The sequence below is a fragment of the Stylophora pistillata genome, chromosome 6, assembly GCF_964205215.1.
Source record: "Stylophora pistillata chromosome 6, jaStyPist1.2, whole genome shotgun sequence".
In the NCBI taxonomy this organism is placed as follows: domain Eukaryota; kingdom Metazoa; phylum Cnidaria; class Anthozoa; order Scleractinia; family Pocilloporidae; genus Stylophora; species Stylophora pistillata.
In genome coordinates, this window is record NC_142524.1 from 26,860,721 (window position 1) to 26,884,756 (window position 24,036).

A 24,036-nucleotide genomic window follows, 5' to 3' on the forward strand; every position below is an offset into this window, starting at 1 on the left:
ACAAGACTTTTTGTAAACGATTACCATTTCACCACACACTTGTACTCGGGGGATAATTTATTTTTTGTTGATAAGGTCACGGCATACCAAAATACGATTATTCATTATCAAGAACTCCTATTTGGGCAAATTTTTTGCAGGGAACGCAAACCGTAAACGGTACTGGAGAAAATAAAATGAGATCAGGAACAAAACTGAAAAAAAAAAAAAAAAAACTTTATGAAAAAAATGTCAGGATTAAAGCCACGCGTTATTTCAATTTATTTTTCAGATCGTCTATCGATAAATATTGTTTATATCTAGCGATTTTCCCAGTTTTTAGACTCCCTGCGGTTGTTTTGCGAGACTAGGATGGCATTTTTCCTGAAACCTCGACTTCAATAAAAGAAAGCACAGTTGGAAAATTGCTTTTTCTACGTTAATGAATTTTCTGATGCAATGTATGCTTTATTTTCGAGACAAAAGGCAAGTTGAACGCATGTGGAAACAGGTCGACTGGCGTGGACGAACCTTATCAATTATTCTTTTGAGCAAAGGTCAACAATGGATTACTGACAAGGGGTATGGCAGGGCGGTATAAATTCTGACCCTATTTATCCCCTGGTGTAGGACACTTCTCATCATTTTTCGAAGCCAAAATCTAGGCATAACCTTCTTTGTAAATTTAGCGTCCAGTGTCCTTTTCACAGTTATGAGGGGCGCTGTTTTCCTTGCTTTGTTTCACAAGGAAGCCCCACCACACCCCAAGAAATTATCTAACCTTTTTCATGAGGAGGCCACGTGATCTTGCGGATAAATTGCCGCGTGGAATTGTTTTTGCGATCGATAGTTCGCGCCATTCCAGTTGTGCCCTCAGCTCTTTGTGTCTACTGTAGCCTCTTAAACGAAAACATCACTCGTCCAAGTGAACAGTACTAGTAGCTAGGAAAATGAGCAACGAAGTGGAGTTCAACAGTTTAACCAAAGATGATGTCAAGATAACGTTTGAGGATTCGTCGCACACGTCGAAACCGAGCGAGGATGAAATAGCGCAACATAGGAAAACACGCTTGGCCCTCGTGGTGGTTTTCGCTGTGATTGTAATCGTGATGGTGGTAGTAGCCGTCATCATCATTATTGTAGCACCCAAATGCGAAAAGAAAGAAGAAGTACCAGAGGAGAAGAAACGCAGTGGCGACGAATGGCTGAAACATGGGATCATCTACCAAGTGTATCCTCGTTCCTTTAAAGACTCCGGTAAAGATGGAAATGGCGATCTGAAAGGTATCTTGGAAAAGATGGATTACTTCACTGAGTTGGGAGTACAAGCTTTGTGGCTCAGTCCAATTTACGATATGAAAAATTTTACGACCATCGATCCCATGTTCGGAACCATTGAAGACTTCGACAAATTCATCAAAGAAGCTCACGATAAAGGCATCAAGGTTGTCATGGGGTTCGTTCCGAATCACTCTTCGAATAAACACCCATGGTTCGTGGAGAGCCAGAAGAATGCCAGTAACGCCTATAGAGACTACTACATCTGGCAGGGAGGCCCTGCAAAGAATCAAACTCCAAACAACTGGATAAGTGTGTTCGGGGGAAGTGCTTGGACCTACCAAGATACCAGGAAGCAATTTTACTTTCACCAATTCAGCAAAGAGAAACCTGACTTGAATTTAAGAAATGAAAAGGTGAAAAAGGAACTCCAGGATGTTTTGAAGTTTTGGCTTGCGAAAGGAGTCGATGGCTTTAATTTTGATGCTGTACAATTTCTGATCGAGAACGATAACTACGCAAACGAAACGGCAAAAAGCAACTACAATGCGTTGAATCCGAAATACGACATGCTGAATCACACACTTACTTATGGTAAGAAATACATTTGGTTCTTAAATTTAATTTAATGTTTAAGAATTCGAAAACTTGATTTGGGGATTTTTTCAAGTAACAGATCACTCCAGTAAGCTTGTTTATGATTTTCTCAGACTGCAGCTGGTCTTTTGAAGGCATCGCAGCGGAATTAGGAAATATGGTCTTGACTATACTCGTTAAGGCATGTGATGTTCTGTGGTGTTCTGTTGATTCGGTTTTGCACGAGGTACTGAAGGACATATCATTGTTAGAGCTTTCTTGTCGCAGCACGTGAATTTTTGTTTACGTTCCGATGACTTGACCTTCGACTGAGCGATTGATATTGTCACTTGAGAGTGTCACACAATTTATCAACAAGCCCTTTAGGGCATGGGTGCACTAAGCATATTTTTGTTTATTTTGGAAAAAAATGTCATCAGCTCAGTGAAACAAGTGTGCCTGGTGATTTTTCATCCTGCCAAATTTTTTCAAGCTTACGAATCTTCAAAGGCACCCTCTTTCTGCCTTAGTGCAGGAAGAAATTTGTCAGGCGTGAAATCTGACAACTTTTTCAAATTTGAAGGAATAGGTCAATCAAGAAAAATTTAATCATTTTCTTGAATGCAAGTCTTTCAGGCAGAAGGCCGCCAAAATATTAAATTTTTTATGCAGTATTTAATCAGTGAAGATGGAAGAATTGTACCTCAAGATGCTGCATGATGATCAGGGCTCAGAATACAACTATTATGGCTCCAAAGTTTAAGTTAAAGCGGAATTCCAAGATCCGAATACTGTCTAATTTTAAATCGTTGTGATTTGTGATTGACATTTGTTGGTAACAAATATTTTGCTGTTTCCAGTGTGACCACGAATGACAAATTAAAAATTTAGCAGAGGCAATGTTGACAAGGTTTTAGGAGGAGCAAAACTAATTTTGTCAGCCCAGTGTACCTGGGCTCTTTCTTCACATCCCCTTGTTTCAATCAAAGAAAACTTGCATTTTAAAAGGGAATAGGGTTTTCAAGGTTGATCATAAATTTAAAACTTTTACTCAAGGGGGCAGTGCCATGCATTCTCTCAGGTTTTGTGATATCAGTTGAAAATTTAATCCAATTTAAGTGAAATACGAATTATCAGAAGTTGTGGTGACCATTATAACTGGGTACTTATCTTTGAAGAGAATTAAAACCTTCCTTTTTTTTTTTTTTTTTTTTTCAACCTTTTACCCCAAAGATCCAAACTGTGATTTTCAACATCTGCCATACCCTTCTTTTAATTTTAGTCCTGAGAATTTGGTGTAAAATCAAACAATGATATTTTTATTCTCATTATCTTCATGCTTTAAAATTTGTTATTTTTGGCAAAGAGAAATCCCTTCCTGATCATTCATGAAAGGGTAGTATGATATAAGGTGGAAATAGGGAAGTGAGAGGATTATTTTACACGTAATGAAGTAAGGATGTGGCTTTTACAGATATGACTGACAGAATAACTTTGGAAAAGTGCCTTTTGTACAGCTTATAAGACAAATTTGTTGGAGCGGTTTTTTTTTTCTTTTCAATGCAAGTGCAAACAACCCTTTGGCCTGATTCATTCAAAATTATTGAACTCTAAGAACATTTGGCCGCAAACAGAGAGAATTATTAATTTGAGAAAACTTTTGTTGTGGGGCATAGCAAGCTCTTCCAATATTATTTATAGTTTGAATTTTTTTGGTCTCTGCCTTGTGGTTAAATAATAATTTCTTCTCAACTTTTAATATCAAATTATTTTCTATGTTCAGATCTTGATGAGAGTAGAACCTTGGTGAAGGAATTCCAAGATTTCCTTAACAAACAGAGTGGAAGCCATCCCATTTTGTTCACAGAGGTGAATGGACCTTATGACAAGACTTCAAAGTACTATGAGGTGTCAGACATTCCATTCAACTTTGGCCTGATCACCAAACTTAATGAACAGGGAATGACACTCGCCCAGAGTATCAACAAGACCGTCATTGAATACTTAGCTAGTGTTCCAAAGAGCAAGACACCCAACTGGGTCACTGGCGATGATGACCATGAACGTATTGGCAGCAGGGTGGGCGAAGACAACAGACATGCAATGAATGTCCTTGCACTTACCCTGCCTGGTTTGGTTTCTACCTACTATGGTGTAGAGATTGGCATGTTAAATAGTAAAATTGCCAATCAAACTGACCGTATGGATATAGCAAGAACTCCCATGCAGTGGAATGCAAATAAAAATGCTGGTGAGTGAATTATCTTTGAAGATTATCATTTGGAAGACCATAATCAGCTTATGTTCGCGTAGGAAATCTTGATAAAAACAAAAATTCTTACTACTAAAATACAAGATAACGTATATCTGGGAGAAGGGAGAATTACTACTTGGAAGGTTAAGGGTTGTTTCATAGTCAGACGTACTCCAGGTGGAGAGGGGTCAGGTTCTTTAGACCTGGCCGGGGTCAATGGATTCTGTTCTTGGGTGAGACACTTTACCCTCACAGTTCCTCTCTGTGACACCTCGCATGGGTCCTTACAGTGTATGTTCTGTTAGCACCAACCCTATTGGGTCAACAAATTTTTGAGTCATACCTAGTGGAGATGTTAAAAAAAAAGTTTTTGTGTGCAAATAAAGTATCAGATCTGATTCCACAAACAGAGTCTCTGGGTCATTCAGTCTTTAGGAATTAGTCTTCAAATAAAAACCATGTGAGGATTTTCTGTGTATTCTTATTGGTTGCTTTGCAATTTTATGTCAAGTTTCAAGGCTGTGGTCTAGCACTCCCCAGTGGCCCCTGGCACCTTACTTTTGTTCTTGGGTGACTCAGGAATTTAAGTTTTTTTATACAAAGCATATGCTGGGCACCCTGGATTTCATGGTTTCAAAGCACTGAGCTCCATTCAATTTTCCTTAGAGCACAGCTGTGAGTTTACATTTCACAATTTAACATTCAATAAGCATTACATTGGAGGCCATTGCAAAAGGTCAATTTTGGCCCTAGAAGGTCTACCATAATCATAAGTCACCCTATCCTCACTGCTATTTTCCATGATTGTGATTGCAGGCTTCACTATAGGCAAACCCTGGCTGGAAGTTGGCTCAAATCACAACACCATCAATGTAGCCAATGAAAAAGAAGACAAAGATTCAATCTACAGCAAGTTCAAAGAGCTTGTTGAGCTTAGAAAGAAAGCAGCTACCCTGAGTGATGGTGAATTGAAAGAGGTGCACACCGATCTGCAAGTGTTCTCCTTCATTCGCAGCCATGACAGCGAGCACCTCCTTGTCATCATCAACTTTAGTGACAAAGTTTGGAATGGGGATCTTGACAAGATCTCAGGCAGGGGAATAGTGGTATTTGATACTGAATCCAAAATGGTTGGTCAAGAAGTGGATGTGAATAAGATTAAACTTAATGTAGGCCAAGCTGTCATTCTGGAAAATGGTAAAAATGAGTGGCACTTGGAATAGAAAACTTTCAATTGATCTCTCAGGGTTTTGTTTTGTTTTGTTTTGTTTTTTTTTTTTTTTCTTTTGTCAGTCTGCTGCTAAATTTTAAGTACCAAACAGCAAAAGTAATTGCAGTGTCAAAAACCATTTAGAAGAAGACTGATAAAAAGTAGAGAGAAAGCTTATGGAATTTTAGTCAACTTAAATTATTCAAAATTTCAGACAGAAATCATATGCTATATCTAATGAAATACTGATACTTCAAGTATGGAAGATTACAGAAAAAGCATTGGTTTGTTTAAAATGGGACATATGTTTTGTTAGCTCAGCTGTAATTCACACCATATGAGGACTTGAGATTTCTTTCTTTTTGGTTGAACCTACGTGTAGAATCATACTTTACTCTCTTAGTCCCTCATGAGTGTGTCAGTTACATTGCTACAGTACGTACTTTATTACACATTCAACAGTTCATTCAAAAAAGTATAATTACCATAACTTATCATTACACTCATCTAGCCGAAAGAGTTAGCATCTTACACCTCTTGGTCAGGTCTATTTAATTGTATCATTTATCATAAGTTTTTGGAAGTCATACAGACCAAGCTCCTCCATAAGACAAAGGTTTCTTCAATTATTTGTTTCATTCCAATGAAAAATGCCAGATTCTGTCAGTGCAAACTAAATTCTTCACCCTCTAACTCCCATGAATGACCTCGGCGGAATTTCACTTCACATTATTGATACAATAATTATTATGCCAAACAGATAAGTGACGAGAATTAAGTGTCAATTGAAGAATTATAAGTTGATCAAATACAGTACCAAATTTCCTGAACCAACTTAAGAATATGGCACACAGAAGAATTACCAATGAGATCTGGTAGTGGAAGGATGAAAAGTCTGAGGAAAGGTATTATTAACATGCTCTTAAATGTGAAGTGTTTTCTAATATGGTTAAAGGGGTTTTAGCAAGGTTATGATTTGTTTAGTGGGAAGTGAAGGATGCAGACTTGCAGAGCAACACTATCTGTACTCTTTTAATCTCCTGAGTATTTGGTCGAGTATCTCAGTCGCAATGATTCGTGATGCCTTCCACAGGAAACTTTCCAGATGTAATCGTTAATTTCCACAGAAAATGCAAGTTTATGCTAATTTGGTGAAAAGGGTTTTGGGAAGGCCATGATTTGTGAAGGATGTAGACTTGCAGAGGGACACTATAAGCCATTCTACAGGGTGAAGTCACAGCTAAGTGATACAGCTGCTGGTAATTAAACTATTATTTGTAGAGTAATTTTCATAGCCCAGTGGCAGTAACTTACAACTAAAGAAGCTCTTGATTGTTAAACAAGATTCTCCTTGTCAGCACCTTAGGAAATGGGTAGAGAACAGTATTGGAGAATGTGCTTACTGTTCTTTGGGTATATAAGGTTAAATTATGAAGTTTAATCCTCTTAAAGTATGAAATCCTACAAAAAATGATAGTTTGTGTTTAAAATGTACTTATTTCAAATTAGTTTTAATTTTAACTGCAACTGTTGTTAGTTGTAACACCAACATCAGTCTTTCAGGGATTGTTCACCATTCGCGTTTGTCACTCACCAGTAACATTTAGATGGTATCTCAACACGTTTAATCTAGTTCAAACTTGTGACAATATTTAGTATTTAGAATTAAGGAATCCTTCTTGAGTGGTTTAGGTTTTGATTGTTCCTTCTGAGAACCTTGAATTTTCCAATTCTGTTTTTTAGTTTATTTTTATTTAATCCTAGACTATTGATATAGTAATGATTGGAAAGCCATTTGCTTGTAAGCAATAATTGATTATCAAGTAGTTTGTTAAATGATTGAGATCAATCCTTTGTTAAGTAGGAGGTTGTCATACATTAAAAAAAAAAAAAGAGTGAAACTATGTCTTTTTCATGTTATGAAATGAACAAAGTTAGCCTCATTCATGATTCACATCATATTTAATGGGCTTTTTTTTAATGTTAACAGCTGGTAAGTGTTAGTTCTTTTCACATCCTTTGAGTACAATTCTTCTATTTCCATAGCAATTTGTTCATTTTTGCATCTGTGCAATCATCCTCAGTACTGGTAGGTAATGCTTTCTTTCGGTAAGTATTGCATGACATCTTGAAGAACACACATTTGCAATTAATTCTTGTCCTTCACCTGTTGTGCCCTATTCATTACCTCCCCCACTTCCTTATCCCACAAAAGGAAAGAACAGATGATATAATTATAGTATTTTCTTCAACAAAAGCTCATCTTTCAAACCGGCAGTAACGTAGCTCCATTTTCTGCATTTAAAAGCACACACAACCCACAATTCGTCGATTCGCTCCAACGAAGGGCTAACGCTCGAAACATCTGCTTTTGTAATCGTTATGGTGGCCAATTTACCATTTCAACTTTGTTGATATATCCAAATTATTTCGTTACTCCCACCGACGCAGCCCCAAACAGTTTCTTTCGAAACTATCAGCCTTTATCGATATATAGTATGCACAGTTTTTCAAACTTGCTTGATAGGCCTCCTATCTTGAGCTCAGAGGTCCTCTATCCCAAGCACATCCAGTTTTTGACTGGTTCTTATCTGTTTCCTGCATCATTGATTTGGAAAAGAACTCTGGTGACCCCGTGAAAAGATGTGTACGGTATCGTAGCATTTCATTCTCCCTGAAATTTTTCAGACTTTCCCATAACCTTTCCCTATGTATAGTGAGTTCTAAAATCTAGGGTGCACTTTCTATGATTTTGTGTTCACTGTTTTGGTTGCCTATAGGACTGGTATTTGCAAATTTCAAAATATCTGTTCAAAGTAACTATGACAAAGGAAAAGTGTGAATGCTCATTATAACCAAAGTTCAATTCTCACAATGAGATACACCTATTTTTTTTTCCTCATCCATTGTCAACTCATCATCAGCTTCTAAATACTTTCAGAAAACTGGTTCAGAAATGCATAGATGAGGTGTTTGCAGCTACAGGATTGGGTGATGTCTCTAAGAGGAATGATCCCCACTTAATGGGAGGGGAGGGGAGAACATTGATCCCACCCTCTCCAACCCATCATACGAAGAGGAACACCTAGAAGAAAACATCCTGTAATTTTACTACCTCGTAGGATAACAGGAATTCGAATTAGTCAAAATATTAACCCCTCCCAACGCAAACAAGGGTAGAAAGAGTAAAGGGCAACAGTTACTCGTGCCAGCCTAGCGTGAGGCAGTCAGTAATTCACTGTGATTACATTGCAGATTTGATCAAAACACAGTTATGATTCTAAACTGCCAAAAAAATTCAATTGCATTATTTTCTTTTATTGCTTCATGTTACTTTAAAATGAGCCTTAATTATCAAAAGACTGTGCTAGCCTGAGTTAGAATATCCTAGCATGTGCAACAAAGCAGAGTGAATATTTCTGCCAATCCTTCAAAAGTTAAAAAAAGTTAGTGCTGAACAAATTATTGCCAGTGGCTTCATTTTCAATATTGTACAATCTCCTCTTGTGTATATTCAAAAATCTCTTAAACTGGATGAGTGCAATAACCATACAAATGCACATACATGCCTGCGTGTATGTGCCTGATAACCTCTTGTCTGGAGCTTTAAATAATAATTAATCACTTTTAGTTTGTCAGTAAAAGTTCTATATGGGCTATATTAATTGGATAAATTATCATTTACTAAATAAGCACATTAACTGTAATAAGACTAACAACAAAATAAGTTCCCTGTTTCTTTCACAGAAAAAAGCAAGAAAAACAAACAGGAAAAAGTTTTGCTTCATTATTTCCCTGAAAGATTTAACTTTCATCTTCAGACATTGCTTCCAACTCAAAATTCAAATTAACTTCCATTTGAAAATCATGCACCGTCTAATATCAACTATTTATTACACGACTTGGGCAGTCAGAGGGCCAATAACTAAAATCAACCAATCAAAATGCTCTATTGCTGGTCCAATATTCTCTAAGTATTAGACCGGGCACTGTCCCGAATAGTCCCGAATGAAACCGTACTTGTGTCCCTTTGAACGTCAGTCATATAATAAATCTCTTATTAACCAAGCTTGCTCGGGACTGTACTGGGAGAATATCAGCCCTCTGTCTTTTTTGTACAGACCTCGCTACGCTCAGTCCGTACTGTCAAAACCTCAGGCCAATATTCTCTAAGTACGGCCCTCACGTTTGGTTATTAAGATATATTTACAGAAAAGAATGTTACTTTTGGGTTATCCCAGCTTAAAGTTACAAATTGATCCCTGGCACCTCTCATCCCATCAACTAAATATCAACAATTATTTTCAGCAATGCTAGCTGTACATTTTTTTTTTACATTGTACGTTTGAATCTAGGAATTACATTACACAACACCCCTTATTGCAATTTTAATTTTCTGCTTGGACATGTCATGATATTAAATGGAGAAATTGCTTTATGGTCCCACTTGAGAGAAAAAGCATCACAATAGAAAGATAGCATACCATCTTTACTAGTGTTTGAGGAAAAAATGATCAGGAAGTTTTAAGATAAATTATATTTCATCATGTCATGAGCACGTGCACAGATGAGGAAAAAATTCTGAGTCCCAAGAAGGAATCAAAACTAAAATCTTTGGATTCCATGCTCCATTTGCTCTGCCACTGACTAAAAGAGATTCGACAGTGAGTTAAACACCATCAAAAGTTCATATGTGACACGTGTTCTATATACTGCCTGGATCAGCAGTTTTTGAGGGCATCATGTGTGTCCACAGAATAAGAAAGATGGAAAAGATTGAGCCTAATTTAATGTAAACATTATTACAAAGTAGAAAACCTCCAGATTTTGATAAATTCCTTATTTCAAATAGAAAATTTGAAGCACTTCATCTCCATGGCATATGCATGCAAATGTGTACTCTATACTTAACATGATAATAATATTTTACAATCTGTATTATGAAATAAAATAATAATATGGTTTTCAGAGTCAGTTATTTTTTAATTGATTCTTGAACACAACCACGCCCAGTTGACTCCACTGAAATACGGGTGTGACTTGATCTCTTCCACACCATTCACACCAGAACCTGCAGCAAATAGTTCAAAAATAAAGTTAAACTGACAGCTGAATGTTCCAAAACCCTTTTGGCAGTAAGGATCTTCTAAATTTAATTTTTCATATTTGGTACCCCACTTAAACTCTTAACATCCTGACATCAGTGTGCATATTCTCCATGCAGTTCCCTATACATTTCTCAAGGTGCTGGCAAGAGGATTATGTTCAACAATCAAGTGCTTCTTTAGCTGGTGATGATATCCTTTATTCAAGGGTGATATTATAAGAAGAAATTCGATGCTGGTCACTCTTACAGCATCTAGCATTTAGTTCTTATTAACCAAGCAGGAGGTCTGTATGGGAGAATCATGACCGAGGTCGCCAGTGCAGACCGAACGCAGTGAGGTCTGTACTGGCGACCTCGGTCAAGATTCTCCCATACAGACCGACCTAGCTCGGTTAATAAGATGTTTATTATATGACTGTGTCTTATAAGCCAATTTTTTTATATTTTTTGTACCTTTTTTTCTAGACCAGTCTAAATGCCGATCTAGATGGGAAAATTTAGACTGCTTTCAATATTGATTTCAGCCAATCAAATTCGTGAATTTGGTAGTTTCCAGTCCTTGTGAGACACACATAATAATATATGACACAATAATTATAATAACCCCCCTTACAATATCACCCCTGAATCAAACATTAGGGTCACAAAATTAAAGAAATGATCACCAACCAAAGGAGCTAAGGGTCACAAGTCAACAAAAAAGTCTTTTCATTGAGACTTCATGAAGAGTGTCAGTATTACTAGTATCAATTGAAAACAAAACTCAAACAGAACTCACCCAGTCTTTCAGATGGTGTGACTCTCAGAAGCTATCATGATTATAAAAAAAAAATTAAGAATTAATATTTTGCGGAAATGCTACAAAAATGTCATGTATTTGGAAAATCCTCATTGATGAATACAATAAACAAAAATAATGTTTTGAACAGTCATTCAAGTTAAAAGATGCTCAATTTGGTCAACAAAAGAGAGAGAAGGAAAGACCACAGTGTAGTTATTGTCTTCAATTTATTTTCAACTACATGCATTTGGATGTGTTAAAACTCTGTGAAACCTCTACGTTAGAAATGAACCCTTATAGCTTATATACTGTAAGAAGAACATGTCTGGCATAACAAGACATGCAAGTTTTACCTTGGAGTACAATTACATTTTTGAACCAAAAAATTTTTTGAAAATGATGCACCCTTGATAACAGAAACCAATGACCACAGGTCTAGGCATCTCCACTAATGACAATTAGTATAATTTCAGAGCTGAGCAAAGAGTTTCCAGCAATCTGATTGGTCAAGCGATTCCTTATATGAAGCTTATATAAACTGCTCCACGCGGTTTATATAAAATGTTAAAATAAAATGTTAATAAATGTTAATAAAATGTTATGATTTTAGAAATTTCTCCGTTGTTCAGCTCTGAAATTATACTAAAACAATTATTATTGCAATTTTAATTTTCTACTTTGACATGTGATATTAAATGGAGAAATTGCTTTATGGTCCCACTTGAGAGAAAAAGCATCACAATAGAAAGATAGCATACCATCTTTACTTAGTGTTTGAGGAAAAAATGATGAGGAAGTTTTAAGATAAATTATATTTCATCATGTCATGAGCACGTGCACAGATGAGAAAAAAATTCTGAGTCCCAAGAAGGAATCAAAACTAAAATCTTTGGATTCCATGCTCCATTTGCTCTGCCACTGACTAAAAGAGATTCGACAGTGAGTTAAACACCATCAAAAGTTCATACGTGACACGTGTTCTATACACCGACTTCATCTCAGGGATTATTCGACGACAATCACCTCGCCTTCGGCAAATAATTGTTAATTACAGACCATGCCCAAAATAGGATTATTTTTTTCTTGTTTTTCGCTTAGTATGGATGACTAACGTACCATTAAAATTAAGCCGATTTGATCCGACTTGTTTAAGTTCTGCTGTTCTTGCCCATTATAAACCTAAAAAATTCTATCTTTCTTTTATTTGCTTATCTACATCTATGCAAAGGAATTATAAATTTAGGAAATAATCGGTTGAAAAAGAAGATAAAACAAATAGGTCTTACGACTGAGTAATAACCCTTCCAAAGCTGTGATGAGTTGTCTGTACCGAGTGCTAAGGTACTAACGTACTAAGCAAATTCAGAACAAGCAGTGATGAGTTTTCTCTACCGAATACTAACGTACTAACGTACAAAGCAAATTCAGAACAAGCCGTGAGGAGTTTTCCGTACCGAGTACTAACGTAGTAACGTACTAAGCAAATTCAGAACAAGCAGTGATGAGTTTTCCGTACAGAGTACTAACATACTAAGCAAATTCAGAACAAGCCGCGATGAGTTGTCCGTACCGAGTACTAAGGTACTAGTGTACTAAACGTACTAAGCGAATTCAGAACAAGCCGTGATGAGTTTTCCGTACCGAGTACTAACGTACTAACGTACTAAGCATTAAAAATAAGGTCCACACCACAAAAACACAAACCCCAATGGTTATCAAATTAAATATACTTCTTTTTTCACAGACTAAATCAAATGTTCAATTTCATGGCATGTATGAAAAGAACGAGAGTTGTAGTTAGTACGCTAGTACGTAGGTATTCATGCTTGCTGGAGAGGTTTAATTAGTACGCTAGTATGCTAGTACCTAGGTATTTGTGTTTCGAGAGGTTTACTTAGTACGCTAGTACGTAGGTATTCCTGCTCGCTCGAGAGGTTTAGTTAGTACGCTAGTACGTAGGTATTCCTGCTCGTTCGAGAGTTGTAGTTAGTACGCTAGTACGCTAGTACGTAGGTATTCATGCTTGCTCGCTCGAGAGGTTTAGTTAGTACGCTAGTACATAGGTATTCCTGCTCGTTCGAGAGTTGTAGTTAGTACGCTAGTACGCTAGTACGTAGGTATTCATGCTTGCTCGCTCGAGAGCTGTAGTTAGTACGCTAGTACATAGGCATTCATGCTTGCTTGCGAGAGGTTTAGTACTGTTAGTACTGTAGTACTGATGAAAGCTGTTAGTACGGTAGTACTGATGAATAGGCAAAAATCTACAGGAAAGCATTCCTATAATGGGCAGCATATGAAATAGAATTTTTAAAATCACTGTTTCTTACCTCTCTTAGGAGGGATTTTGCCTCAGGGGATATTTTATTTTGTAGATGTAGTTCAGTGTGAGTTTTTATTCCCCAGGGATGTGCAATTGACAGTGCCTGCAAAGTGTATCAATAATAAGAAACAAAATTACGGTAGTATGTGCTGGACAAAAGAACAATGCTTAAATATTGTGCAGAATGGTTAGCATCAAAGTGATCAGCAACAATGGGGGCTCTTTACCATTCAGCAAGTGAAGAGAAACAATGTGTTCCCCTCAAAAGAGGATTTCTCACTATTAAGAAATTGTCGTAATGGCTACATTAACCTTTCATTTACCAAGATCTGATTGTTGATTTGCCCACTTATTAGGGACCTTAAGCAACCATGACGGCGACGGCAACAAGGACATAGAAAACAAGAAGATCTAATTGGCAGAACAATAGCTCAGCACGTGCGTTTTAAAACTTTGTACATTTCTTAGCCGTCTAATGCAAAACAACAACATGAAATTGCCAAAATTTGCGTTGTTTGCGAGCCGAAACTGCGATGGCAAATATTTTCATTTCCATTTGGAACTCAACGCTACTTTTATACGTCATACTGAAGTTGAGCTGTAGCGCCGTATGAGACAACAAGCTCATGCAGCTATTTTTTAAATTCTAACTAAGAGTAGAAATTCATTTTTTAATTGAGGTCTTCCTTGGCGTTGCCGTCCTGACTGCTCAAGGTCCTTAATTGCTACACATATCCTTGTTAAACAATTATGAGAATTTGGTGTTCAATCAAGAAAATAACTTCTACCTGATAAAGTTTAAGTATTATTTTCATGACATGTTTACCGAACAATGTATAGTTGTTATGGAGAGAAGTTACATGTTTAAAATTACTTCTGAGACAGGGATCAACACTAAATTTTCACCTTACTAGCCAAATGGCTAGTGACATCTTAGATGTTACGAGAATTTCTGTTTGTTTACTCGCCAAACTGGCTAGTGAAAATCAAAAACCACTAGCCAAAACTAAATTTTTCTACTAGTCTGTGGCTAGTTGGCTACCTTAGTGCTGAGCCCTGTGAGAGCTAAAGGGTTAAATTAATCCTTCAACTATCAAGATCTGGCGAATATTTAAGGGAGATGTGACATGATGCCTCAACCAATTGCGCCGATCGAGTAATGACTGAACCTGGATATTGGAATGACCTTCTTACTTGAAGCACTCAAAAATAAACATAAATAATTATTAAATACATTTGAAAAAGATAAACATCCAGCTCATACCTGCCCTGTGATTATCTCATAAAGCAGAGCTCCCACACTCCACCAGTCAGCAGCAGGAGTTATATCATCAACTTGCCATATCTCTGTAAGTTTTATTACAGACAAAAAATATAAAAACTTCACCAAAAGCTTTGACAAGGACTTAAAAATATGCATATCAAAACTATGTGTCAACTAGCCTAGAAATCAGAAGATCAAAACTTTACAACTGTTGGGAGTTCTGTTCAAATTTTTAATTATTTTCTCAAAATTACAGACAAAGTGAGTTTATTCCTGCATTGACTAAATAATTACATTTTTATGTACCCTTTTGGAGGCACAGACTGATAGGAGATGGATAATTTTTCATATTAGACAAATATGCAATGTGTAGTTGTTTGAAACATCTGGATCTACCTTGTAAAAGTTATTGGATCTGCTAAAGAAAGGGGGACGATTAGCTGCCAATCTTTTAAAATCCTTTTAAATGGTGCCGCAATATGTCATTTATGATAATTAATAAGTCAAATGGTGACTGGTTGGAACATCATACATGAAAATCACATCTCAAAATAAAGTCAGCATCATACTACTACCTATTATAGTAATTGTGAAAGATCATTACCTGGAGCACAGTAAAAGTGATTCATTGCTGTCTTATCTGGAATGTGATCTGTTTCTTCCCATGAACCAAAGTATGTGAGAAGGATGTGGCCTTCTTCGTCAAGAAGAACATTTTTGGGGTGCAAATCCCTATGACAATTCAAAGTTACACTACAATCAATATTCTATGATCTAATGACAAATTAATATGCTGCAACTCCAACAGATTTAATTTGAGGTTGGGCACTTAAAAATAAATAAATACAGTTACTGTAGTGCATCTCAGAATGAATCAAGACAAGCAGGGCTCAACACTAATGCTTCAACTTACTAGCCAAGTGGCTAGTGACAATTTAGATGTTACAACAATTTAAGTTTGTTTACTAGCCAAACTGGCTGGTGGAAATCAAAAAACCACTAACCAAAACTGAATTTCTACTAGTTTGTGACTAGTTGGCTACGTTTAGTGTCGAGCCCAGACAAGGTCAAATTACTTTTAATAGTTCTGGCTAGTTTTATTCTTGTATCCCCTTGTTATTATAATATCAAATTATAATTAATAAAAAGTTTCGAAAAAATCCATTCAAACTATAATGTTCTGAGGAAAGTATACTAGATATAAAGAGACCCAACAATCTTCCTTGTAATCAAATGACAAATCAATGCAAAGAGTTCAAACTGAAAGAGGAAAACTGTTATAGAACAACCTTGTAAAAAGAAAGTCAAAAAAAGGAAAAAAAAAATAGTGAAAAACATTCCCCCTTTCCCCTCCCCCCCCCCTGCCTCAATGATGAGTTGAGACAATCACAGCTATCAGACTGAGTGCCACTTGTATCGATCATGCTCAAGAGAAGGCGTAATGTATCAAAAGATTTCATTCTCAAGCTAACACCACGAACCAAAAACCATTTTGGAACTCTTCTGGCCAGTATGAAAGTGGTACAAAAACAGATTTGCTTTAATGAATGAGTTACATGATAACTGCACCTGCAAATAATTCCTGCTGCATGCAAGTAAGCAACAGCTAACACAAGCTCTGCTGCCCAAATTCTTTTGTGTTCATCTGGTACACTCTGAGTCGAAGAAGTGAAATACTCGTCTAGTTTCACAAAAAGTGATTGTTTGTCATGTGTATCTATGCTTTCCCTAGGATCTCTGTTTTCTGTTAATAGCTCCTCATTGTTACAACTTTGTGGCACCGAAATGTGGTGGTCATTTCCATTTCCAGTAGCATCTAACTGTTCAACAGCTTTTTGAGTAACTTCTGAAGAATGCTTGCTGTCTTGCAATGGTGAAGAATTCCTTTCATTAGAAGTTCCATAATTATCGTTTTTTTTATCACTAAGTGTGACCTCTCTGTCCGGGTGAGTCACCTTATTTTGAAACAAAGGAGCAGCATTTTCTTTATCCAAAGTCACATGTTCAACATCTGCAGATTTCTTCAAATTGGTAAACTTTCTGTTGACACTCCGAATCAGGTTATCTTGCGACTCCTTGTTATGTTGATAACAAGAAAGATGATCCCATAGTCTTCCTCCTCGTGCATACTCTAGTAATAGATAAATGCTTGTGGCTGTCTCAAAGTACCTGTACAGTTGCACAATATTTGGATATTTCCCCTGAAAAATGACAAGACAGTAGATAATTATGCTTAAAATGGAGTACACTTCTCAGGTTACAACAATAGAACTTTAAAATAATACTTACATAAAGACGTCTAACCAATTTCTTTCTCTTATGGAGACTTCCTTGAGGAACATTGTTTGGTTTTGTTTGTCCTGACTTGCACAATGCCTGAAAGTTTTAAGAAAATTTAAGTATCTCTGTCAGCAAAAACACTCACTGAAAATAGATGAAAAGCAAAGGAAGGCATTAATTAATTAATTAAAAGTATACTTACACTTCCAAGAAAGCTATCAATTAAAAGTGTCTCAACAGTACATAAATTATACCAGTTCTAATGCTATATAAACTAGTGACTGATTATCACATTACAGTAGTCTGGTTCTCAGATGATGTAAGATAATACTCAGTGTAAAGGAGGTTTAAGGAAGCACCTGCCGTACATTTGTGAATCAGGCTATACACATAAGGCCATGAGGTCTCAATCAGTAGCATTTATTTATAACTACAGCAGAGTCTTTTTTGTTTTTTTTAAGCGTTAAAAAACTTTAGAACATAGCCAGCACAGCCACGCAATCAAATTCTGTATACGTAAGCGTGCTCAAAATCCCGATAGTGCATGCTGATATAGCGTGAGCAAATCGCTTTGCCAAAATTTTTTTTTTCACGCGAGCGGCCATTGTTAGCTTGGGGAAAGATAATTTATTTCGTGACATTAATGGATACAAACAGAGACTCGGCCTACTAGTACCAAAACGAAGACAATTTTTCAACCTTTCCCCTTGGGCTAGAGTTCTTAAATAAGGCAGAAAAAGAGAAAAATAACGGAAAAGGAGACTCGGCATCAGCGCTGTCACGATTCGCTTAATTTATATTGTTGTCTGTTTTTCGCATCGGATTTGATGCACAATTCCACCAGCTATGTTCTAAAACAATTGGTTCATGCTCTCAGCTGTGCACTATTGAGTTATAGAGCACGTGAGAAGTTTGGAGAGCACTCAAGAAGCTAGAGTTGCCCTCAGCTATTGGCTCGGGCAACTCTTACGCTTCTTTCGTGCTCTCCAAACTTCCAGCGTGCTCCATAACTTGATAGTGCACAGCTGAAAGCATGAACCAATTGTTAATTTAAAAAAATGTAAATTAATTAATTAAAAGCATGGCCTTTGAAGAGGGAAGATGTACCAACCTCAAGGTTAATGGTAACTTGCAATAAAATTATTGAAAATAATAAATGAGTTCAGATAACTTATTTACTAGGTTGTTACATGCACTGTTTTGGAAGCAGCAGAAATTAAATTGGTTCACTTGAAGCATCTCAGTCAGTTACACTAAATGTATGTGTCCACAATTATATTATTTTATTAATAATATTAAAACTTATTTATGTTCTTTGACTGTTCACCTTCATTTTCCAAAACTTACCTTGACCACAAATGTTTCCCCAGTATTTTTGTTCTCGACTAGCATCACCTATAAGTCCATATGTGAGCAGAATGAAAAAATTATTTGTACAAAGTTACACCCAAAATTATGTATTAAGTAAAACTGACCACCCCTGCTGAACAGATAGGGTAGTCATTTTGATAAATAAGGGATAATGGGGTAGTCAAAGAATAAAGTGTCATTTTCTGCTGGGCAGCTTGTTTATTGATGAATTATTAGTTTAAAATGCATTGAAATCTCATCATTATAATCTTGCAATTGACTAACCTTGCCAACAATTCCCATAACTTTTAAGTCTGCCAAAGTGAGGTCCTTGAATTTTTGAAGGTCATCAGACTGACACAAATCCCCAGCTTGTGATAGAGAAGAATCCTACAAGATAAATTCAACCCCTCCTTGCTATGCATTTGCTGTAAAAAGAAAATCTGATTTTCTTGCAGGTAGAGTGGAGTTCTCTACACTGTCATCTGAAAACTTTATTTTTCCCAGCTGTCAGAGAGTAAATTTCCTGGCAGCTATACTTTGAGGGAAGCATTTCCCAAGCAAAAGAAATATCCAGCCAAGCAACTCACTGACATCCAAATACAACTGAGGACTCAAGCCCTTGTGATATCACGTTTACTGGCTCATTACTTCTAAAAACTGAAAAACATGAAACTTTTCCATACAGTATCAAATTACATTTCTTAGCACTGAACTGATTTAAATGGACAAACTCACTATTCTGATAGTATAGTCCACTGGATATTTTTTTAAAAACAACTTTCCTTTGAAATGAGGAGGGGTAAGAAAGTCCAGCACCATTGCTGTGACTACATTATTGAGTAACAACCATTGTCAGTAACAGTTAGTACTTACCTCAGATTTCTCTGAAGAATCATTTCCAGCTAAGTATGTGCTGTAAAGAGCTTCTGCTTTCAAAAGATACTGAGCGGTTTTGCGTCTCACAGCCTCTCGCCTCTTGACATCCTTTTCACCTATAGAAAGAAGCCAAATATTTATTGTCAGTAGCATTCTTGGGTTATCTTTCATACTCCAGGTACAAACCATTGGAGGAAAAAAAAACTCATAATCAGACACGCCTTATTTCACCAATAATTATTAGTTAACCCTCATTCCCAACATCATCTAAGTTATTCTCCTTATAATTACTGTCTGCTGTACAATTCTCATGGTGCAAGTTTAGAGAATTTGGTATTAGATCAACTTACAATAATCCCCTAATTGATATTTTTCTTTATTCTCGTTACTTGCCTGCCTCACATTGTATTCATATTGTAAGGAGAAAATCTGTCTTGGTTACTCATGGAAGTTAAAAGGGTTCAAAACAAGAGCTACATGTATTAAAATAATGAGCGAAAGGGTTCTATTTACAAGTAACTGCAGTGCTACCCAGCCCAAATAAACAACTTACAATACCAAGGGGTTTCTTTATTGGGGGGAGGGGATCAAGAGTGAGGAGCAATGGGAACTCATGAGACCAACCATGGTACATCTCTACTTAATTATTCCATGGAGTATCCTGCATTCCCAGTTTCTAAAGTACCTTGTACACCGCTCAACAGTAGACCAACACAAGTCTTGTACAAGCTGAATGCCTCCTCATAATTCCCACTAACTTCACAGTCCAGAGCCTTGTGTATAGTATGGCCTGCAGCATACAAATAGTCACTTTCTTTAGGATCAATGCAGATATTTGTCAGATCAGAAACAGTTCTTTGACGCACCACTTTCTTGTTTCCTGCATCTCTCTTCACACTTGTGAATGACTGTCTGTAATTGACAGTACCAGCTGAATTTGAGTCCTTTGGTGACCATGAAGAATCAGAAGACTCTGGAAGAACGTCATTGTTTGACTGTGATGTACTGCCAGGAATCATTTCTGTCTTGCAGTTCATTCCAGTTTCACATACAACTGATTCTGAGTTATTAGCTTTGGAACCCTGCTCTAGAGACTTTGAGGTGTCTAATGTAACTTCTAGTTGATGAGGGCCATTTAGAGAACTAGTACATTGATCTTCATCTTCTTGTGTTATGGAGTCATCAACGGTGCTCTGCTCCTTTTCCTCACAGTAACTGTAATCTGAAAATGCTTGGGGAAAACTCAATTCTTCCTCAGTAGCTTCAGATGCAAGAACTTCCAAGTCCTCTCCCTCACTACAAATGGAAATTGCTCTCACAAGCCACTGGGGAGGCTCTGTGCTACTTGAACGGTCCTGTTTGTGAGATATATCAGCAATTTCTTTCTCTAAACTTTCACTGGTATCATGTGTAAAAACCTCATCTTGTTCATCTTCCACATTTTGATCAGCTTTGTTATTTGACCGCTCAGTAAGAGCTTGTGGTGTTCCATTGCTTGCATCATCATCTGGTGTCAGTCCATCAATTTCCTCTTCATCTGAGCTAAGAATGTCCAGACCCTCTGACAGGGAAGGCTGCTTGCAGAGCCACACTCCACCAAGTATGGATGACTCTTCAGAATTATTCCCCGGTGAGTTTTGAACTGTATTACCAGAGCAACTGATATCTACTGACTCTTTGGTAGAAGAACTGTCCTTGAAGATGTCACCTTCTGTGTCAGATAAGCTGCTTTCCCTGCTTGCAACACTATCATTGTGAGCTTGGTTGTCAGGGAATGCCCCCTTAAATGCATAAAATTAATATACACTTAGATGGAATAAAACAACATATTTGACCCTTTACATCCTTAGATCAGTATCAATATTCTTAACATGGTACTATTTACATTTCCTAAAGAGCTGACAAGGAGAATTTGTTTAACAATCAAGAGCCTATTTAGTTGGTGATCATTAATTTTCCTCGTGTGTTTTGGGGTTAATGTTATAAAGAGAAATGAATTTGGATGCTAATCCCTCCTAGTGGTCAAAGGGTTTAACTTAAAACCCTGTTACAGTAACTCCCAAGATCTGATTATAAATTCTCCCCTCCAGGTGCTACACATTTCCTTGTAAATTGGTTATGAGAATTTAATGTTCAATAAAGGTAACAACTCCTACATGTAGCGGATGAGTTTGAGTATTCTCATTACCTGTTTGCTGGATAATATGTAGATATTATAGAGAGAAGTTACATGTTCATCACTTCTGGGAGTGAAAGGGTTAACAGAAGTTCTGTAAAAGACAGTAGTTATAAATTAATGACGGCAAAACTTATGATAACATACCTCAAAGAACTTAACGAATGTTTGGCTTGTAAAGAGATCAGGAATGCTGCCTGCAAATGTCAAAAGTTCTAAGGAAGCTTTTCTTCTGTCTTCAATTACTGCATCATCAAAACGACCTATAATATAAAGTCCTTGCTGAATTCAGTTGCTTCTAAATTTTAAGAACAAGAAATTCACAATGATCATAGAATGTAAAGGACAGTATACCAAAGACAACACTGTTAATTAGTGGTAATAGCATGCACCATCAGAAAATACTATTCACTTTGATAATCTGCCTTCTTTGAAACCTTCAGACTTTTGGTTATTATCACCTAATGTCTGATTACAGGCCAAATTGAACCCCACTAAGTCCTGCTAACATTATCTATTATTAACTTCATTGTATATCTGCTATGATTTAATGTGTCCTGAAACAAACTACAATGTGCAGAAAGATTCAATGTATTTACTTTAGTCATTAGAATCAAGTAAAACAGAGAAAAAAATAATGTACAGCAATTCTAAAGATAAAATCTATTACACCAGGAAAAGCTTGTGGTAGTATTATGCTGAGAATAAATCTGAAGACATACCAAAGAATGTTGCCTTTGGAAAAGGAGGAAATTTGTCTTGTGCATGTTTCTGGATGTAGATCTTTAAAAGCTCTCGGTGGAGTTTCTTGAAGTCACTGAATCGTCTCCAAACAGAGATCTGTTTTAGCAACGAAAAAGCAATTTTATATCGAAGATTTGTGATAAACAGGAAACAGTGTGACCATGTGGTAATAACAAAGGATTTGCAATTAAGTGGTCCTCATTCAAATGATTCAGTGGTTCAAGTCCTCTAGCCTACAACAAGCTATCTTGGTTCTGGGTTCCCCAGCATTCAACTCCTTGTGTATACTCTACAAATGGTTAACTAATTTGGTTACTGCTAAATTATAGAGGTTTTTCCTCAGATTTAAAATAATGACTCTCTTTGTCTACCTATTTACAATGAGACGTTTTCTTCTAACCAAATACAATAGAACAATTTACAGAGTTGTTGTTGTTGTTTTTTTTTTTATGTAATTATCTCTCAATTAGCTTATCTGAGGCTTGGTTATCAGCTGCTGTACAGGAAATGAGCCTGCACTCCTCCCCTGAACAAGAAGGATTCATTAGAGCCAGTTCAAAGAAAACAGCAGAAATGAAACCTGGCTAACCTTGGATAAAGAAATTGTCCTTTGAGAAAATATTTCAAATATGATCATTACAAATGAAAATTTAGCACATGTATTAGACTGGCATTTAACAACATACACACAGAAATTGAACAGACCTCTGTTGCTCCTTCAGGAAAATCCTTTTGAAAAACCTTGAAGAAGTAAATATAATCAAAATTAATAAAAATAATTAGTAATAAAAAGCACCCCAAACCAGCCTATAAAGAAAACCTTGAATCAACGAGGAATAATCATGACAGGTACCTAGCGCTGTACGTACTATACGTATACTTGACTGTATAATTTATAACATTATTTAGTATAATTTCAGAGCTGAGTAAAGAGTTTCCAGCAATCTGATGGGTCGAGCGGTTCCTTATATGACGCTATATAAACCGCTCCACGCGGTTTATATAAAATGTTAAAATAAAATATTAATGAATGTTACTAAAATGTTATGATTTTCGGAATTTCTCTGTTTTTCAGCTCTGAAATTATACTAACACAATTATTCGCCTCAGGTTCGGTGAATATTGTCGAATAATCCCCTCGACTTCGTCTCGGGGATTATTCGACGATATTCACCTCGCCTTCGGCGAATAATTGTTAAATAATCGACAGAAAATTAATCGGAAATTTTCTTCTCTTTAGAACTGCGAATCGAAAGTGTTAGATAGGGACGATAGATGTCAAAATGGGTATTGAATCTTACAGAGGAGAAACATCAAAATTATGAATGTAAGCATCGTTCAAATTGTGATTCAGGGCTGTCAGAGCAAGCTTATTATTTCATTCCCACCTAAAGTTTCCCATATATCTAAGTAAACGGCAGTATATAAAAATGGGTTAAAAGTTAATTCTCAGCTACACATATCAAGAACAACAGCAAAACATTTTCTTTTGGACGAACTGATGAAAATACGATCGAAATTAATGTCGCATGATCGAAAGGAATAGTTAGAGAGAGCGTTTTACAGATAAGATACTTTCAGTTACCTTGGAAGTGACTTTGTACAAGGTGTGACCGGCGTAAGCTCTTCTGGGGTCTGATACATTAAAGAGACGGATCCATTGGTCATCCATTTGCACCATATACCAAGGACAAATTGACTGATTTCATGTCAGGCTGAAGCAAATTACATCCGGTGCGTCCAGTTTATTGGCCGCCATCTTTAGTTACCAGACCCCAACCTCGCTTCCCAAATTTATGTCCAAAGGACACACGTACCCGTACGCGGCTTCCTCGATC

General features: G+C 36.7%; 2 protein-coding genes across 2 annotated transcripts; one reads left to right on the top strand and one right to left on the bottom strand.

The window, feature by feature from the left end:
- The first annotated feature begins 794 nt into the window (after positions 1-794).
- Positions 795-7,136, top strand: LOC111336826 (amino acid transporter heavy chain SLC3A1). Its single transcript, XM_022942989.2, has 3 exons — positions 795-1,851; positions 3,617-4,084; positions 4,904-7,136. Exons 1-3 carry the CDS (start codon positions 930-932, stop codon positions 5,308-5,310), a joined length of 1,797 nt encoding a protein of 598 aa, XP_022798724.1. The 5' UTR covers positions 795-929; the 3' UTR covers positions 5,311-7,136.
- A 1,926-nt stretch (positions 7,137-9,062) lies between these two features.
- On the bottom strand, positions 9,063-24,016 carry LOC111336837 (ribosomal protein S6 kinase-like 1). The gene is made up of 15 exons (XM_088725235.1): positions 23,784-24,016; positions 22,904-22,939; positions 22,177-22,294; positions 21,602-21,717; positions 19,964-21,059; positions 19,276-19,394; positions 18,685-18,789; positions 18,397-18,444; positions 17,059-17,145; positions 16,339-16,970; positions 15,374-15,501; positions 14,770-14,852; positions 13,513-13,608; positions 11,183-11,213; positions 9,063-10,368 (listed from the first exon to the last, which is right to left on the bottom strand). The coding sequence occupies exons 1-15, from the start codon at positions 23,877-23,879 to the stop codon at positions 10,280-10,282; spliced, it is 2,880 nt and encodes a 959-aa protein (XP_088581361.1). The 5' UTR covers positions 23,880-24,016; the 3' UTR covers positions 9,063-10,279.
- Positions 24,017-24,036: the final 20 nt, after the last annotated feature.

Bases quoted from the DNA above. Each gene is read 5' to 3' on its own strand.
- LOC111336826 (XM_022942989.2), top strand. From the start codon at position 930: ATGAGCAACGAAGTGGAGTTCAACAGTTTAACCAAAGATGATGTCAAG. The intron at 1,852-3,616 runs GTAAGAAATACA...TTCTATGTTCAG, and splicing joins GAATCACACACTTACTTATG to ATCTTGATGAGAGTAGAACC. The intron at 4,085-4,903 runs GTGAGTGAATTA...TTGTGATTGCAG, and splicing joins GAATGCAAATAAAAATGCTG to GCTTCACTATAGGCAAACCC.
- LOC111336837 (XM_088725235.1), bottom strand. From the start codon at position 23,879: ATGGTGCAAATGGATGACCAATGGATCCGTCTCTTTAATGTATCAGAC. The intron at 14,853-15,373 runs GTAATGATCTTT...TAAAACTTACAG, and splicing joins TCACTTTTACTGTGCTCCAG to AGATATGGCAAGTTGATGAT. The intron at 13,609-14,769 runs GTATGAGCTGGA...TACACTTTGCAG, and splicing joins ATGAGATAATCACAGGGCAG to GCACTGTCAATTGCACATCC.